Below are 18,776 nucleotides of genomic sequence, written 5' to 3' on the forward strand. Positions count from 1 at the left end.
GGCTCGGGGGGCCAAGGTATCAATAGTTTCAGTTGGCCCTGTCTCGTATCTTAATGTGGCATCCTGTTCGATGTTAAGTTTGTTTTTTTCCAGGGCGGTTTTAAAATTCTTAGGTGTAACATTGGCCCAGTTCCTTCTATGGACATGCAGTTCTAAGACCTTGTCCCGAACACTATTTATCGGGAACGAGAAAGGAATCAGAAAGTGGTCCATCCAGGGTAGTTTCATGGAGTCTTCCAGCAGCATAGAGGGGTCATTAGAGAAAATATCATCTAATGTACGGCCTTTCTTATGGGTGGGGCCCACGACTATTTGACATAGCTGAAGCATTTGTAAGTCTTTAATAAGAGATAAGACTGTCGGACAGTCTGACTTTTGATTCAAAATGTAGATTAAGATCCCCTAATATGACCAGTTTTTTATGCCTCAAAGCCAGCGCAGTAAAAAATACCATTATCTTTGAGATGAAATTCACTGCAGGACCTGGAGGACAGTACAGCAACAGACCTGTAAGAGATTGATTGTTCGACACATTAATTGAAAATTGCGCCGCCTCACTACCCAGAGAGTCTATTTGTTGAGGGAGCAGTTCCAGATTTGTTTAAAGATAATTGCAATTCCACCCCCTTTTTGCCCTATGTGGTCACATCTCACAATGCTGTAACCCAAAGGTAGAGCATCCAGGACATCCGGCTTAGAACAATCACCCAGCCAGGTTTCTACCAGAAAGAGCGCATCTGGGTATTGTTCACTTACAATGCTAAAAATATCTGCTTTGTGTTTTGGAAGGGGCCGGCAGTTTAGCAAGAGACCTTTAAAAGAGCCGTTTGGGAGCTTAATTTTGCTGTCTGTCTCGTATTACTATTCCCGCTCAACTTGATAGAGAAGGTATAATAGCTACATTGTCTTTTACCTTCACTTGCCTAAATGGAGCCTTTACAGGCCACTTGAATTGGAGGGGCCAAGTTCCTTAGAGTATGCAAGGAAAACTGCAACCAATGGGTACCTGGTGCAAAGCAACGCAAGGCCGCACAATCTCCTGAATTGTGTTACTTTTCGTACAAAGCCATGCAAATCGACTTTTACATGACTGTGTAAATACCAAAAAGGATTTTGTGTTGGGCTGCGTCAAAAATGTGACACAACCCCAATGCAAAATCTTTGTATATCTGGGCCTAAATATATGTAAATTTCTGATCCGAAAAATTAACAAGTTATAATCTCATATATTTATTTTTTTTGCAGAGTTTTATATAGCCTGAACTTGACCCGAATCCAATCGGGTATCAGAGCACTTTACATAGCACCAGTTACGTTACATGAGGACACACATTCATTTTTTGTTAGGCACAGGGAGGTTTGCTCAGAATCAAAGGATGTTCAGCGTCATTACCGAGACTCGAACCCAGTTTCCCTGGTCCGAGGTCGAGCGCCCTAGCCGTTAGGCCAACTCCTCTTCCCTAATATTGAAACAAAGATGACGAAAAATCAGACACAAGCATAGTAGAACGTACTCAATGCCCCAGGCTCAACTACCAAGCAAATAATGCATTTATTTGGGGGGAGGGGGGGTCACACCTCAAGTACACCCCTGAAGCTACGCCCTTGCTGCCCAGAACTCACAAAGGGATTCTTGGCACAAGCCCATTAACGTGTGTGCAAATCTTCCCCACGAGTGCAGAATTCTCCACACAATTAAATCCCACTAAAGTGTTGGATAATTGTGCTTTGCAAGGCATGTTTAACTTTGGAAGTCTGTGAACGCCCACCAACATGGATGTTTGTTGGCTTTTACAAACTCCTCTTGGTCCCCTTTCCACCCTGGTAGAGTAGAAGTTTTAGTCCGGCCAAGGTCTGGTGTAAATCAGTTTACAGGTTGAGAAAGAGAATGGATAATCCCCAGAGTTGCTGGGGCTACAGGGGAAGTGTGCATTTGAACAGGTCTATATCTATTTAGATGTCGGAGTATTTATAAAGCGCACTGTTACTCAAAGAGTGTCCTAGCGCTGACTGACTGGTAGCAACACTGGCGAGTAAGCTTAGGGGCAGGAAAACAGCCATGGTTTCAGTTCTTTCTGAAACAGTGGAATGGATTCAATGCGTCTCAGATGAAGTGGCATTTTACCTCCTGACCTAGATTTTTTAAAGCGAAGGACATTGGCCAACAACAGGTCGACGGAGGGTAACTGTCTATGAGGAGAATAGAAGGATATTCTACGTTTATGGTAGCTAGGTCCTTCCCCGTAGAGAGCTTTCTGTGTGATAAGCAGGGTTTTAAAAATTATTCTTTTTCTTACAGGGAGCCAATGAAGGCTCCTCAGTAGGTGTGACACACTTGAATTTCGGGGGAGCTCAAAAATGGTCTGGGCTGCTTCACACTGGACGAGTTGAAGCTTGACCAGCAGAAAGCCAGGCATCCCCAGATAGAGTCTGTTCCCATAATCCAGTCTTGATATAATCAGAGCCTGGATCACCTGTTGTCTGGCCTCTTTAGATAGAAAAAGCAGGAATTTCCAAAAGAGGCGCAGCAGAGCAAAACAGGTGCCAACTACTGTGTTCACCTGAGCGAAGAAGAGCAGCTGGTTGCCTAGTTTGAACCCCAGATTTTTCACCACCAGGCAATTCTCTGAGGTAGCCGGGACGTCCGCAGGCCAGAAGACATGTAGAGGCGTCTCCGACGCTTTACCATAGAAAAGTAGTTGAGTTTTAGCAGCGTTACATCTCAACTGGTTGGAGGCCAGCCACCCAAAAACAGCCGTGATGCAGGAACTGATTAGGACACCTGGGCAGAGATCGTAGCTTTCCATGTAAACAACAGCTGCGTGTTGTCTGCATAGGACACAATTTTGGCCCCCCATGATTCAGCCACCTTAGCTGAAGGAGTGAGGTAGATGTTAAACAGGGTTGGGCTCAAAGCCGAACCCTGTGGGACCCCCACCTCCAATGAGCGTGAGGAAACTGAAAAAGGGTTACACCAGACCTCCTGCCCCCTCCCTTCTAGAAAATAACCTAGCCACTTCCAGGCCAAACCCCTGATGCCAATGGCATGAAGCTGTGTCAAGAGCATCTAATATGATACCGTATCGAAGGCGGCCGATAGATCTAACAGCATCAGCAGTGCCTTCTCACCGGCCTCTGGACTCATTCGGATAGAGTCCACCACTTCTAACAGCACTGTTTCCGTACTGTGATTCGGGCGAAAGCCCGACTGGCTAGGATGGAGCAGGCCATTCTTTTACAGAAAGAAGGATAGCTGCGGGTTCACGTGCTTTTTTAGTATCTTTGAAGATGCTGGAAGCAGGCAGATCGGCCTGTAATTAGCCTGGTCAGAGGGATTGGCCTGAGCCTTTTTCAGCAGAGGGATAACTTTGGCCAACTTCCAGTTCATGGGGACCGTGGCCTCAAGGAGGGAGTCAGTTAGTAGCTGATTCATGTGAAGGTTGATTGCCTCAGCTTCCAGTGCCAGAATGGAGGTGGGGGCCGGATCCACGGGGGAGCCCGTCTTAAGGCCTTTTAGTGCCTTAATGAATTTTCCAAAGAAATGGGGTCGAAAGGGTCCAGAGGATTTACTTCCCAAGAGGAGAATCCAGTATCTTTGAGAACTTCTTGAGTACTGGTCCCCTCTAAGGATGGCCCCAAGATGCCAGAATCCATCACAGGTGTAGGGAGGCTGGCTTGGATGAACGCAATTTTTTCTTGAAAAAAGGAGGCCAGTGTTTCACACCAGTCCTTAGTGGGAGGCTCTATATTGGAGCCTACCTCCGGCATAGTGAAAGACCTCATGGTTTTAAAAATCTCTTGTGAGTGATTGCCTGCCTTCAAGATTTTGGCTTCAAAGTAGGACTTTTTAGCTATTCTGATTTCTTTGTAGTAGTTTCCTAACTCTGCTTTATAGCCTGCTTTAGCTAAAGGACAATATTTAGCCCGCCATAATCTTTCCTTGCGTTTGCATGCCAGCTTCAGTTTTATTAAAGATGGAAAAAACCAAGGACTCAGCACTTTAAACCGGGACTGTTTAGTGCTACTTTCCACAGTCAAGGAATGATAGGCGGACTCAATCCAGTCCTCGACTAGGCCTACATCGGTATTAAACAGTCAGAGAGGGACTCAAGGCCTCTAGCTTATTAGTCAACAAATCTGCCTCAAAGTTGCCGGAAGCCCTGACTTTACAGGGAGGTCTGCTCTCTTTGCGAGGGACCTTACTAAATTTTGGCCATCTAAATCTAAGGAGAAAATGGTCGGACCAGACCAAAGGTACAGGAGGGTCGACAGCAAGGGGCTTAGAGGTGAATATTTGGTCCAGCATGTGACCGGCCAGAGGAGTTGGGGCATTAATAGATGGCGTAAGGGCCATAGAAGTACAGCTCTCCATCAGAATATGACTATCAGTTAGTTAATCACTATCCATGTGTAAGTTAAAGTCTCCCATCAAAACACAGTGTCCGTACCTCAGGACCAAAGGCGAAACTATATCACACAGAGCCCGAACAAAGCCAACCGGTGTATCGGGTGGTCTATATATAAGGCCCCTTGATAAGGATTGTTTAGGAGAAAATGTTAAAGTAAATCCCAATATCTCTTCCATCTCCATGTTCACCTGGGGCAACTGGGTCAGGGTGTAGCAGTCTTTAAATATAATACCAGGCCCCCTACCCTCTTTCCGGTCTTTCCATACAATTTTATAGCCCTCTGGAATGGCTGTCCAGATATCTGAGCCTAACGACTCTGTCAGTCAGGTTTCTGTTACAAACAGAGCATCAAGAACTTCCTCCCTAAGCAGATCATAAATATCAATAGCATGCTTAGGTAAAGAGCAAGCATTTATTAGTGCCGCTTTTAATGACGGGCCCGGCTCTGAGTCACCACAGGATCTAGATTTGGTATTTTGGAGAGAAAGTTGCAGGCAGTGTAACGGTGCACAGAGAGGCCTAAAGTATCCATACTCAGGTGTATACAACTAGGGATAGCATTAAAGGAATGGAGTTGTTTGGAGGTATATGCCTGATTTTGCTTACCCAAATTGCCGTTTTGAGCATAGTGGCTGGCGCTGGGCGCTTCCGGGTAGCTGACGGGCGCAGACGGGCTTGCCTTTGGCGCGCTTTCGGCGGTGGTCCTGTTTTCCCTGTGCAGAGTTCACCAAAATTAATACCTCCCACGGCTGGAATAGGATTCAATAGGGATGTCACGTTATCTTCACAGGAATATGTATGGACCTGCCCCTGGTGCAGCTTCCCAATTTGTTTTTTTTTTATATTTCTGAATACCCAAAAGTAATAAATCTACACATACATGTATGTAGGTGTACATCTATGAGCGCAGACTTATTAGACTTAACTCTTTGTGTATCAGGCACTAATCTGCAGTGAGCGACTAACATGAAGATGCCTTTCATCGTCACTTTATATGTGAAGATAATTGTCAATTTGTTTTGAAGATGTTTCAGAATCAAAACAAAAATTATTGTAAAGGTTGCAAAATGGACAGCTACTGTGACATTTGGTTATGGTAGCGCTTGCAGGAAGCACAGGAGACCTTCAGTGATGCCTTCAATAGCACTTGCACATGTACATTTCCTCTGGGATTCAAACATATAAGGAAATGCCTCTTTTTGCGTAATCACCCCCAATGTTTGGAACAGATGCTGCTGTTTTTTTTTTACTTAGAGTGCACTGAGGTCGGCTAACCAGGCCTTAGTTGCAGTGTTCTGACCCTTAAAAACATATGTTTGATTGGCTTATACTCAATAGGCACAAGTTAAATTACTCACAAGTCCCTAGTATATGGTACCAGGGATACCCTGGGCCTGTAAGTTAAACTGTCCCTCCTGGGCTGCAGCTCTTATAGTGTCACCACGAGTGTGACAAAGTAAAACATGTCTCCATGAAATATATGTGACCACTGCACTAGGCCTATCGAGTCCTATGGCAGGGTGTTATATATTAAAAGGTAGGACATGTGTCTTTATGTCCTAACAATAAAAACTCAAAATTGTCATTTTTATTGTCGAAAGGCTAGTACCTCTATTTGCAAGTACAGAGTTACAAACTGACAACTCAGCCGTGTTCATGTCTGAATGGGGCTACTAAAGTTAGTACTTCAAGGTATAAAAAGAATTGTTCTTTCAAACCCGATTTGAGGCCCAAGTTGAATTTTATTGCAACGTTTGAGCAAAAGGCAACATTAGAAAGTTGTCACTGCTTCCCAAATTTTCCAGTGGCCATTTGCAGTTGCAGGCCACAAAACAGCCTTCTGCCCTCCTGGGTAGAGGTATGAACAACTACCAGGGAAGGCGAGAATAAGAGCCTGCCATTGGCAGAGGTGTCTCCTCTCCCTGTCAGGAAGCCCAAACATGGTGTGAGCCCAAAAGGCTTGCTTCAATGGTGGGCACACATGAGAGGGGCTGCTCTTTTTGTTCTGGTAAACAGGTTTGGGTTGAGGACAGAGAGGAGGAAGCAATTGCCAAACCATTTATTTTCATGGGGTATGTAGCCCTCAGGTATCCACACCTCTAGGGTGGGCTACCAAGCTCCACACACCCAGGGAAGGGTTCTGCCATCTTGAGAGGGAGAAGAATATTGAACTCTGGGACAGCGAGATGCAACATAGCAGGGAGTTATGACCAGTCGGGTGGGGACGTGGTGGGCCATTGACTTGTAGTCACTGCATCCCTTCAGGGCTAGTTGCGGGCAAGGTGCGAGCATAAAAGTGGCTTCCCTAGCATCTAGACCTCAGATCATGTCTGGACTGGAGAGAGGACCAAAGAAGGACTGCCCTACTGTTCAATATACCGAGCAAAGCAAGGTTGCAGCAAAGAATGGACTGCACCAGAGCCACAAAAGCTGAAGAATGTGCCTTGGCGAGTTGGTAGCCACAATCGCTTGATATCCACTGACCACTGAAGCGCAGCCCGGGAGACCAAAACCCAACACTCGAAAATTGCACCTGAGGCTGCTGGAACAGGTAGAGTTGTTGGAGTGCTGTTAGGTCAAACAAGACAGACACTAACCTCAGTTAAAGGGCACCACTGAGTTCACTGTGACTGGAGACCAATAGACCAGTGGCAACGGATTTTTGGCTGGACTTCACCAGAACTTTGAAGAACATCATCCTCTGTGGTCAATATCACCCCACTGTGGACCAAGGGGTGGACCCAGGAAGATCCTGTCAACGGGATCAGCATCCACACTATCATCAGCATCTTCAGCATCCAGTATCGCTTTTATCAGGAACTTTCCAATGATGTCTATGGTGGTTTTTCCAAAGAGCCTGGAACTAGACTGGAGATTGCTTTGACTGCACGGTAACTGTCCTGCTAATCCTTACTAGCCCATGTGACCTGCTTCTTGACGGACTTACTCACCCAAAGCAGACTGAAGTAAACAAACACAACTTTACAAAAGTTTTCCAAAGTAACTGCCAACTGCAGTAGTTGCTAATGTTTGTTTGCGATTAGAGTGAAAAAAAGTGATTTACGATTTGCTTAATCGATTCGATTCTTATGCTTTTATTCGGTCTATAAAATACAACCATATAAGCAGAGCAATAAACAAACAATATTTCATACACAAAAAGCCCCATCATAGCTGTAAAACAATTAATAAATCACTATATTTAAAAACCCATCGCGTTTACAGTCTATAAATGGGCATCCAAAAATAAATATTTGAGCAAAATATTGTTTAAAAACCAGATACAATAAAAACTTTGAGGTATTTACAAATTCCACACAATATACTTAAGTGCGAAATATCCTGCCAAGAGTGCCTGGTAATCAATTTATATACATGCACAGACAGGAACACATTGATACGCCTTCTAACATTATATTCTATAAACTTGGGCGGTCATATTAAATAGTTATTGTTTTCCTGGCAGCTATACATTTCAGTATATACAAAGCCACATAAAAACAGATGTCAGGGCCTTCTAAAGATAATACTAACTTCATAGCCATTTTTGTGGATCGAACATTATATTTTAAAAAGATAGATTTTAGATAAAATTTTCTCACGGATTGATAAAACTTGCAAAATAGTAAAAAATGACAACAACTTTGTCTTGATGTGTTATCACATGGACACAAGGAATTGGTACCATACTTCATTTGCGGAAATGCCACTAAATGGTGAACGATTCCCAATCTGAGTCGAGTTAAGACAGATCTGTGTGAGTTACGTGTAACAGTAGATAGATAGGTCTGGAAACCACAGCTTAAGTCTAGATCCCGATAAAAAATAACGGTTGATAGCTTCCTAGATGACCTTTCTCTTATCTCCTTCTTATATAATAAAAACCTCGCTTTCAACTCTTTTTTAGGGATTAAAGCTGCAAGTTCAGGTTCAAGAAAAATGTCACATTCAAATAAAAGATGATACCAATATTGGATATATTTGAGCCATGGGATTCGATTAAAATGGTCAAACCTTAAGCAATCTTTAATGATTGCTTGAGTAAATAATGTCTCGTGCTTTGACCAGATCGAACGCCAAAGAGCCAGAGGACGTAATGCAGCCAAATCAGAGATATATTCGATTCCCACTTCCTCATGAACTAATTCTGTTGATGCTGAGGGTGGGACACACAGAAGTTTCTTAAGGAACCTATTTTCATCTTGCTGCAAAATTGGGCTACATTTATGACCCCATACACCCGCTCCATAAAGTGCGGATGAGACACATCTAGTGTTATACATCGCCATCATGTCTCTAATTCGTCTTGCCCCTAGTTTGGATGAAAATTTGAATATACTGTTGGTGTTCCTGCTCATTTTGAGACTAATGTTATCATGTTCTTGTGTCCATTTCCCATCCCCCGTGAACGTTAAACCAAGGTAACAAAATATTTTAACCGTTTGCATCTTTACATTATCGATGAAAAAGGATGGCCCCCATAATTTAGTTTTCTTTCCACAGATCATCACAAAGGTCTTAGTTTTATTTATTATGAGTTTTCTGCTGTCGATAAAAGAAATAAACTCATTAATGAGTCGTTGCAAACCAATCTGAGTACGTGACAATAAGACAGCGTCATCCGCATATAATAAAATAGGCACCGCTTTCCCATCTATAAGCGGGGCATCTGCAGAGATCTGACCAAGGGTTGAGTCGGCTTTATTAACAAATAATGAAAATAAAAGTGGTGCCAAAACACAACCCTGGCGGATGCCTCTTGTGGCCCTGAAAAAAGGGGTACATTCACCAGCAGGTCCATAGCGTACTTTACAAGTTAATTTCTCATATAACCTAGCTAGGAAATGTACAATTTCATTAGGTGCCCCTAATTCAAGTAAAACGTGCCACAAGATGGCATGATCCACAAGATCAAAGGCACTGCTCAGATCGGCAAAACAAAGATACAAATTTCCTTCCTTGGCAACAGTGTATTTATTAATAAGGAGGTCAAGGTTAATACACTGTTCTAATGTCCCCAGACCCTTCCTAAATCCATATTGAACTTTTGATAGAATCCCGTTCTCAGTTGCCCATGTATCCAATCTCTTCAGGATAATTCTGCTCATTATTTTTATTGATGCATCTAATAAAGAGATGGGACGATAGTTACACGCCTCAGATTTAGATACTTTTTTGTACAGAGGGACAATTACAGACTGGCCCCATGACTCCGGGAGGCTACCTTCAGCTGCTGCATTAAAGAGTCGAACTAAAATTGGGGCCCAGAGATTCATTTCGGTTTTATATAAATCCACCTGCACCCCATCTGGGCCAGGCGCTTTGCCTCCTTTACTACTAATTAAGCCCTCATATACTTCATCTAAACTTACTGACAGCAGTAAAGATAGCCATAAAAAATCATTACACATAGTTGAATTTAAAATAGACCTATCAGGGTTAAAAATATTCGAAAAATGTTCAATCCATGCATTACATTCTACATATGAAGTTATTTTTGGTACACTGTCATTTTTCAAAAAAGGGCTATTAATAGTTTCCCAATACAATTTACTGTTATTGGTATCTGCTGCTAGGTTAAGATTGTTCCAAGCCTGATCTTGGAGTTCTTTCTTCCTATTAGAGACGGCCAATTTATAATTGATCCGTGCAATTTTAATGGATAAGTTATCCCGTGGCCTAATGCTCAGGGTGTGTTTTAAAATGTGCAATGTTCTAGTACAGTTTTTATCAAACCACCCTAAAATTGGTTCCCTTTTACCATGACTTTTTTTAGTAAATAGGGCTTCTATAATTCCATTAATTTTAACAAAATTATGAAGCAGAGTCTCAGGGGTGACTTCATCGTTAAGACAACAGTCTATCTCTTTCCTACACGTTGTTACTACCTCCTTGTGCATTTTCTGGGGATCGATTCCAGCCCATTTTATTCTCATACCATTTGTTCGGGTAGCAGCTACATCAATAGTGCAACCTGAAGCATTAAGTTGCTTTTTTCCCCAACATAGTAAAGATATGGAAATACTATTGTGGTCACTTAAAACCTGTTCCTCAATCCGTAAATTAGAAAATTCAGTATTACTGGAGAGAAGGATGTGATCGATATTTGTCTGCACATTCCTACCAGTAAAAGTTGGACACTTGGTGTTGATCTTGTTCTTAGTACAGTTTAAAAGATCCAGGTCAAATGTTACCATTAATTTATTCAGTGCTGTACCATACTTACAATGCGGAAAATGTAAATAATCAACTCCATCAACATCACCGATCTCCCTCCTAAAGCCACAGGAATTACTCGTAGCCAGAGGGAAGGATTGGATATTAAAGTCACCTGCCCAAAGTATAATGGTCTGTCTACGTGACAATGTTAAAACCCTTTCGATCTCTTTTTCAAGTGGATTTAAAACTTTATCCCTAGTTGCGTCAAAAACATTATTATAGTAATTCACCAATAGAAGATCATTGCCTTTGGTAAATTCTAATCACAATACCTGACAATGGGTATCTACTGTGGTGTAACTTTTAATCTTGCACATAAGTAGTTTATTGGATATCAAAATGAGAAGACCACCTTTGGCTCTTCCGGCCGTGAATGAAGTTGCATTTAGCCAATGTGAGGTATAACCTTCTACATAAATACTCTGCTTACACCATGTTTCCTGGAGGCAAATGATGTCATAGCCTGCCCTAATAAAATCCAACCAAAATGGAGTATCCAATTTTCTATAGAGGCCTGCAATGTTCCATGTTACTAAATTATAGCCTGCTTCCAGGACTGGGTCACCTCCCATTATATCAATCAGAGGTACTACACGTACATTGTTTGGGATAGTTTTGACCAACATTACTGAGGGTGTACCACTATTAGTTATACCTGGTACATCATCCGTTGCAACACTATTAATAGTTGGTATTAATAGTTCCTGTGCTGACAATACTGGCAAAAAGATCGGTTGCCTTCAGTGCTCCATTACTTCTGTACCCGTTATGTCTCGTTTTTCCTGAGTATGCCCAGTATTAGTTTTATCCTTTGCCAATTTAAGTCAGTCATTATGCTCTAAGGAATCAAAAACCTGGAATCTATTATGAGTTGGTATTGTAAAACATGGGCGAAACATTGAAAGTGTTGTTAAGCTATGCGCTAATGGATTGTTGTTAACACCAGGTTTATTTTCCAGTAGATGCCTGTAGAAGTAACCCAGGGGCAATAGGGTCGTATTGAACTCCCAAGCTGATGGAGGTGGTGCATTGGCAAGGGTAGTTTGGGATCGAAAATTAATGATGATACAGTCCCCCTCCACATTTTTCTTAAGCGGACCCACCCAACCCACCCACTGTGTTAATATAATCTGATTGGCTATTTCCATTGGGATACAAAAGGGGGTGGTGATGGACGGAGCATCAGAACCAATCAAACACTCACACCCAGTCAACAGATCATCACCACCCCCTTTTGTACCGCTTTGTTCGCCATAAGTTGGCAGGGTATGCTCAGACGTGAGTCCCTTGCTCACTTTGCCACTGGATTCAAGCAAGCCTGGCTGAAGACGGCTGAAATGCCAGAAACCGGTCCTAGGAAGCTTGTTTCCGGTACAGGAAAGACATGGCTTGGTAGTTCGGGCTGGATTGTTCCCATGAGGCACAGGGTCAGACTGATTTGCATATGGCCATGTCTGAACTGGGGTGGCAGAGTGGGCTAAAGAATGGTGGTGGATTAAACCCAGATTAGTTGACTGGGGGTGAGTGCTTGCAATGTTCAACACTCCGTCCATCATTTCCTTTGGTTTTGCTTTGTTTGCCATAAGTTGGCAGGGTATGCTCAGACGTGAGTCCCTTGCTCACTTTGCCACTGGATTCAAGCAAGTCTGGCTGAAGACGGCTGAAATGCCAGAAACCGGTCCTAGGAAGCTTGTCTCTGGTCCAGGGAAGACATGGCTTGGCAGTTCAGGCTGGATTGTTCCCATGAGGCACAGGGTCAGACTGATTTGCATATGGCCATGTCTGAACTGGGGTGTCCTCTCGTTCTTGCTGGTGGACTAACGGGCTTAGAGCTATCTAGTAATATAGGAACGGTACTTAAAAGAACAACATTTTCATCCTGACCTGCTGGCTCGTCAGTTAGATGATGGTGCTCCATACTCGCATTCGGCGGGAACATTGGAGGTGTTAAAGAAAGTCTATTGATAAGAGGGGGGAAGTCATGTGGTGAATTATGCGATGTTGTAGAGATCTCTTGATTCTGGGCAACTGGGAGCCCAATGTAAGATGACATGAGTATGGAATCAAAAGAATTTACCGAAGTTGACGGTATGTTTACAGATTGTAAAGGAGAAGGCATACCAGTGGGGAGCGAGAGGCTGTATTTTCAATCACTGAGGCAACTACTCCTATTGTCTTTTGCAGCATTAAGTCTATAGCGGTCAAACTGGGTAAAGGGGCATTAGTCGTAGCTGTTTGCCTCGTACTAGGACAGGGCTGCATTAAAATCTTTTTAACCATTATCCCTAATAGTAATACCCAATATTAGAGTTGAAAAAAAATAAAAATAAAAACTAATCAATGTGACTCAATAGTCCACCCCACAAATGATTGGAATATTGATTTAACGATCAGTATAATAATATATAGCAATATGCAGGTGAACAGGCACAATAACAGTACGACTTCAAGAGTACGCCTATTTTACCATTGTCAATAGCTCCACATATGAAGAGCTTATCTCAGGTCAAGGGGGGTAGCCCAGCACGGCCTCCTACGGCCCCTGACGGCCACAGACGGTCCCGCCCTTGTCCCGGGCTTCGCCCAGCACCGCCCGCGCGCGTCCCGCGCTGCGGGGCACCCTCGCCAGTTATGAACACACCCGGCGCTGCCTGCTGACTCGATTGGCAGGCGCCGTGGGGCTGCTGGGTAGTGTAGTTCGTGCTAGTTAGCCGTTCCCCTCACGGCGGGAGTGCTGGTCGGCTGTTCCCCTCACGGCAATGATGCAGGTTGGTGTCGTGGCAAGTAACTGATTAGGCGCGTCCCCAATGATTTGCTTAATCATTTGTATCTCCGGAATCCTCTGGTGGATTTCGTTCATTTTGGCATAAAAAAAATCATAAAAATAAGAACTATTTATATAAATTGGTGTTGGGGTTTCCTTTGTGTTGTGTTTCTTCCTTGTTACTTTGTTAAACCCTGACTGCTCGAAGCTGCAGCTATCTAGGGTTGAGATAACATTTTACAAATGAGCCTAAGTGGACCCAAGACAGGTTTGTGAGTTTATTACATGGTGAGGTTGCACAAACACCCCTTATAATAAACCGTATTTCCTCACAAACATAAACTAATCCAAAGAAGCCAAATATTGTCAGCCTGTGGTGTTATCAGAATAAAAATATTGTCCTAAAAAATGTAATCTCTGATTAAAAGGAGAGAAGAAAGAGGATGAAGGAAAGAGAAGAGGAAGAATGGCAGTAAACAACAATCTTCTAGGCTTCCCTCTGTCTTTATTTCCCAGCTGCACTTATTCACTGTGCAATATCCATTAGTTACTGTAGTCCTAAAGCACATATAATTTACCTAACACAACCCTCGCTTGTACTACAGTATACATGACTTTCCAGAATTGTGTGATACTACTAATAAACAAGTATACATTCGATAAATCAGATGAAGCCGATCCGCAAATGCGATTGCTAATGTTCAAATTGCAAACGTGCTTGCTGTGCAGCCTTTTTAACAATATATGAAAGTGTAACATACCTAAGTCCCCAATGAATATGTAACAACTCGGTGTGTGCTTGTTTCCTGCATAGTCATTTGCACAGATGTAGAGTGTGGCCAAAAATGAATAGCATCCTTGGTATTGCTAATATGTCTCACCTGTGGTGACTATTGGTTTTGCCATTTTATTTATCCAGGTGGCTGCTGTGCACGTACATGCGGATGCAGTGACAATCTTCAATTTTTTTTCAAAAACATAATTCATAAATGAATGCTACTTTTATATATGTGCATGCACGCCAGCCAGCTTGGTATGTTTTTCTTTTGTTTTAAGAGAAAACTTTCAAAGATGACCACCGTGAGTGTGCACCCATAGGAGCAGAAACCTTTGAATGATTTTCCTTAAAACAAAGAGCTTCGTAAGATGGCTTGCACAATTGTGTGCACACTCATGATGGCTGTTAGAAATGGGATTTCTGGTTGGCTAGGGCTTGCGCCAAAGCCAGGCAGAAACCACCACTCTAGTGAGGGCAAGGAAGTTACTCGCCAAAGATAACCCCTGCTCACCCCCTTGGTAGCTTGGCACGAGCAGTCAGGCTTATCCCGGAGGCAATGTGTAAAGCGTTTGCGCGCGCACCCAGCAACAACACCCAAGGCCCACCACAAAGGAAACTCCACAAAAGGTATTATATGAAAATAACCTTTGTATTATACCAAAACACATTAGATAAAAACACACACTTTACAGTGTGCCAACAGGCATGGGCAGAATTTACAGGGGATATGTACAAGACAGGGCCACCTGGACCACTGTCCAAAATCAGCACTTTTAGCACTAGCACGTTGTAGAATTAGCACTTGGTAGGAATAACACTTTAGAACAGAGCACATACAATCACTGTAGCACCAATTATAAAATGTAGCGCACAACCAGTAACCACTGGTAACAGGTAAGTACCACCTACGCAACCCTAACCACCTTAGGAAAATATTACGCAGGGAATCATGAACACATCAGCATAACCTATACCAGGAAAAACGCTCTCCTACGCATAGGCACAGCTAGAAAGAAAAATAGCATAAAGGAAAGCACATTGCGCGAAAGTACACAGGTACACATAACCAGGTACCCTAGGTGAGGGCACAATGCAAGAAAACTGTCCCCAGGCCAACCTGGCCTTTCAGGGGCTCAAACGCCCTTTGTCCAGCAGAGTCAGGGCTAGGCTGCGCAGGCTGCGCAAGCCAAAGCGTAAAGGGCACAGCCTAAACGTTGCAGCTACCCACTAAGTGCTGGGCAGCTGGGAAAATGAGCGTGGGCACCACTGTGCCTGTAAACCAATTGTGCAGCGCGTAGGGGGGCCTCGTGGGCTTTAGAACACAAATATGCCCCAGAACGTTGGAGCCTCGTGGGCTCAAGACACCAATTTGCCCAGAATGACGTTGGAGCCTCTCAGGGGCTCAAGAACACTGCCCCCGACGTTGGAGCCTCGGGGCTCTAAAACAATTCTGCCCCCGCGTCGTTGGAGCCTCTCTAGGCTCTAAACAAACAATGGGGCCAACGTTGGAGCGGCCCGCTGCCTTCCGGGGCCGCTCTTATCAGCAAAACAAATGACCCTGTATGTTGGAGTCCCTCTGGACTCTAAGACAATACCTCTTCCCACACGGGCTGCCGCTGCCCACTGTCAGGCGGGGCAGTGGGAAGGAGGAACGAGCACAACGCTCGCAGTGCCCGGACTTTGCTAGGGGGGGGGCGGGCACCGAGAAGCGTGCCCCGACACACCCCCAACCCCCCAGCGGCTGAGCCCCACTCACCGGGGTTAAGGCGCAGGTTCCAGACACCGGCAGCGCTACGTTGGAGTCCCTTTCTGGGACTCAGGAATACCCCCGACACCACTCACCAGATTCCGCTGGCTTCCTCTGGGTGGTTCTCTCAGCGCGGGGCTCTCCTCACTCAGGGGAGCTCTGCTGTACTCGGCTGGCTTCTTCCGCTTCGTTGCCGGAGCGCGGGTTAGGCTCCCGTCCGCTTCCTGTGCTTGGTCACGCCCACGTCCCTTCCAAGGCTGCCTGACTTCCGGCTGAAGCCCGGCTGCGGCGGTGATTTTCTCTGCTTTCTCCGAAGCGTGGGGTGGGCTCCCGCCTTCGTATTAAAGTATAAATAGGCAGAAATAAGCGAGGTGGGCACCTGCTATAGAAATAATTAATTAAGCGGGGGAATCCCTATCCTGGGGGTTCCCTCAAGGACGATCGCAGCCCAGCGCTGCCAGGGCAATGCACGGAGACCCCTCCTCGCAATAAAGGGGCACATTAAGACACAGCGCTTCCCAGGCGCTTGAAGGCAGGTAAGCGCTTCCCAGGCGCTTGAAGGCAGGTAAAGGAAAAGTTCTCAGGTGCAGGGGGGCGAAGACTGGGCCCAGGGGCCAGCTCACAGGGCCCTCCAGCAGGGAGGCAGTCCCCAGTGGCGGCCTCTCCTGGCGCCCAGCAGCAGCAGCCCCCCCTCAAATTAGGATCAGAAGAGAGAACACTGTACATGGGGTCACAGCCCCTTCCTATACACAGGTTTACCTTTGTCTCAAGGTGCAGGGGAGGGCGAACCAGTTACAACTGGTTCCTGAGCACTTTGTTTTGCTCAGCCCCTCTCCCTATTCAGAGAGCAGGCCAGGGTCATCAGTCGCACCACAGGGGGCGGAGCCAGCATTGTGTGGGGAAAGCCCAGCCCTATTCAGGTCCATTTGTTGATTGTCTATGACTGTTGAGCGGTCTGCTGCCTTTTATCTAGGACCACGCTACAGAAAGAGCACAAAACATACATACATACATACAATCGTCCAGGGACTTTTTTTTTTTTTTAAATGATGGTGTCTGGTTTTAGTAGCTCTGCATTTAAGGTTACAAAACGTCTCTGTGACCGTTCCTTTAAGTATTAATGTTCAGGCCTTTCTAGGCACTTTGGGTCAGACTAGGTGGATAGATTATTTCCAACAAATTTTTACCAGAGTCAGTAGGTTTGATGAGGTATTTTTGCGTGGTCTTTTGGTTAAGTATAATGGTGGTGATTGTGTGGTAAATGTGGTAGCATGCCCTTCATATAGAGTGAAAACCAAAAGGACTTGCTATATTGAGAATCAAACCCAGATTATGTGAAGAGGCAATTTATAGGATGCAGTTTATGCCTTTACATTGAAATTATTCTCTTTGGGTACCAATTCTATTTTGCCAAAAACATTTATGGGAAGGGGCAGCCTTCTTGAGTCACAACACACTCATAATAATGGTTATACAGTAAGTAACCACAATCTCAGCCAACACTATCAGGCTCACAGTGATGGTTATGCAGGTGGCAGCTTTCTTAGGGCAGGCAAAATATTCATATATCTGTACAATGAATAGCAGCTTTCCAAGGGGAGACAATACATTATAGAGAAAGCATCTTGTGTGACAGTTCATATTCATTTTAACAGTTATATCAGTGAACATCACTCTCAAGTGGCACACTTTGTTTCACAGTAGTGTTTATATATTGAACAATCTAACCTAAAGGCACCGGTGCACTGTGTAGCGACATCAGTCTTTTTTGTAACTGACCATGCAGAAAAGGCAGTGGGTGACACACAGGCCATCCGTGGAGCACTGTTTTTGACATCACAGGGAGATATGCATAGCATGGGTCATTCCCTTGCCAGTACACTTACATGAAGCATGGATTTACCCACATGGATGAACAGTTGCAGGCTCTGATTAATCAGTGTCTCTTCCTCCTATTCAGGTTGCAGTACATGTGAATGACATCCCAGCCACCTGTTCGGGTTCTTGTTCGTTCCAGTATCTTCAAGACGTGACTCCCACGGTTACGGATATCAAATATTCTTCAGGTATGACACATATGTTTGAGATAATTCACTGAAGACAACCAAACAGACACAAAATGGCCGCCTCTCATACATCCTATTCCAGATTGGAAGTAAACGCATTAAACTACGGGATAGATAGAAAGGCAGGTTTATGAAGAACTCTGCAGCTGTACATATTGTTGGCCCGCGCCTCCTTGAATATCAGTGGATCACACTGGGTTATGTCACTTAAGTGCTCATTATGAGCTCCGTGGGTATAGTTTTCCTTCCAGTATACACACACCTTAATCCAGGGATCGCGAGTCATTACCACAGGAATGAGGAGTAACACAAGGACCCATGAATACCAGGCCCAAGTAGTCTGTGATGTTTCCCTCGATCAGTGAGAATACTGGGACCAAATCCGCACCCACATGCCACTGGCTCGGGGCAGGTGGGCAATGGGTGCGGGGCTTTGTGAGGCTTGAGGTGCGAATGGCAGGAGGAGGTGCTAGGGCATAGCATGTAGAGGGGGAGATGGAGGGATCATGGGGTGCCCCCCCCCTCCTTGTGTGCAGGAGAAGGATGAGCAGAGGCCTCACACAGCAGCTGCCCGCAGCACTGCACAGAGGTCTATATCTGGTGTCTCTGCCCAGGAATTTCCAGTATTTGCAGACCGGATAATTCCGTGCCGGAGACACCACACAAGTTGAAATGGCCTGGAGGGATATCCCCAAGGTGTGCTGCTCCATCCCACTGGGTACCAGCTCCTTATTGGCCTGAGTAAGAGTTGTTTTCTAAATGATAAAAGTGTGTGGCTGTGTTAGGGAATAAT

The 18,776-nt window shown here is 44.6% G+C and overlaps 1 protein-coding gene across 1 annotated transcript in view; it reads left to right on the forward strand.

The window, feature by feature from the left end:
* Positions 1-18,776, forward strand: part of PKHD1 (PKHD1 ciliary IPT domain containing fibrocystin/polyductin) — a 1,788,124-nt gene that overhangs the window by 594,142 nt on the left and 1,175,206 nt on the right. Inside the window, exon 25 of the mRNA XM_085609531.1 lies at positions 17,878-17,983. Within this exon, the coding sequence (XP_085465657.1) occupies positions 17,878-17,983 (106 nt within the window). The remainder of the gene's footprint in view (positions 1-17,877; positions 17,984-18,776) is intronic.

The sequence above is a fragment of the Triturus cristatus genome, chromosome 6, assembly GCF_964204655.1.
Source record: "Triturus cristatus chromosome 6, aTriCri1.1, whole genome shotgun sequence".
In the NCBI taxonomy this organism is placed as follows: Eukaryota; Metazoa; Chordata; class Amphibia; order Caudata; family Salamandridae; genus Triturus; species Triturus cristatus.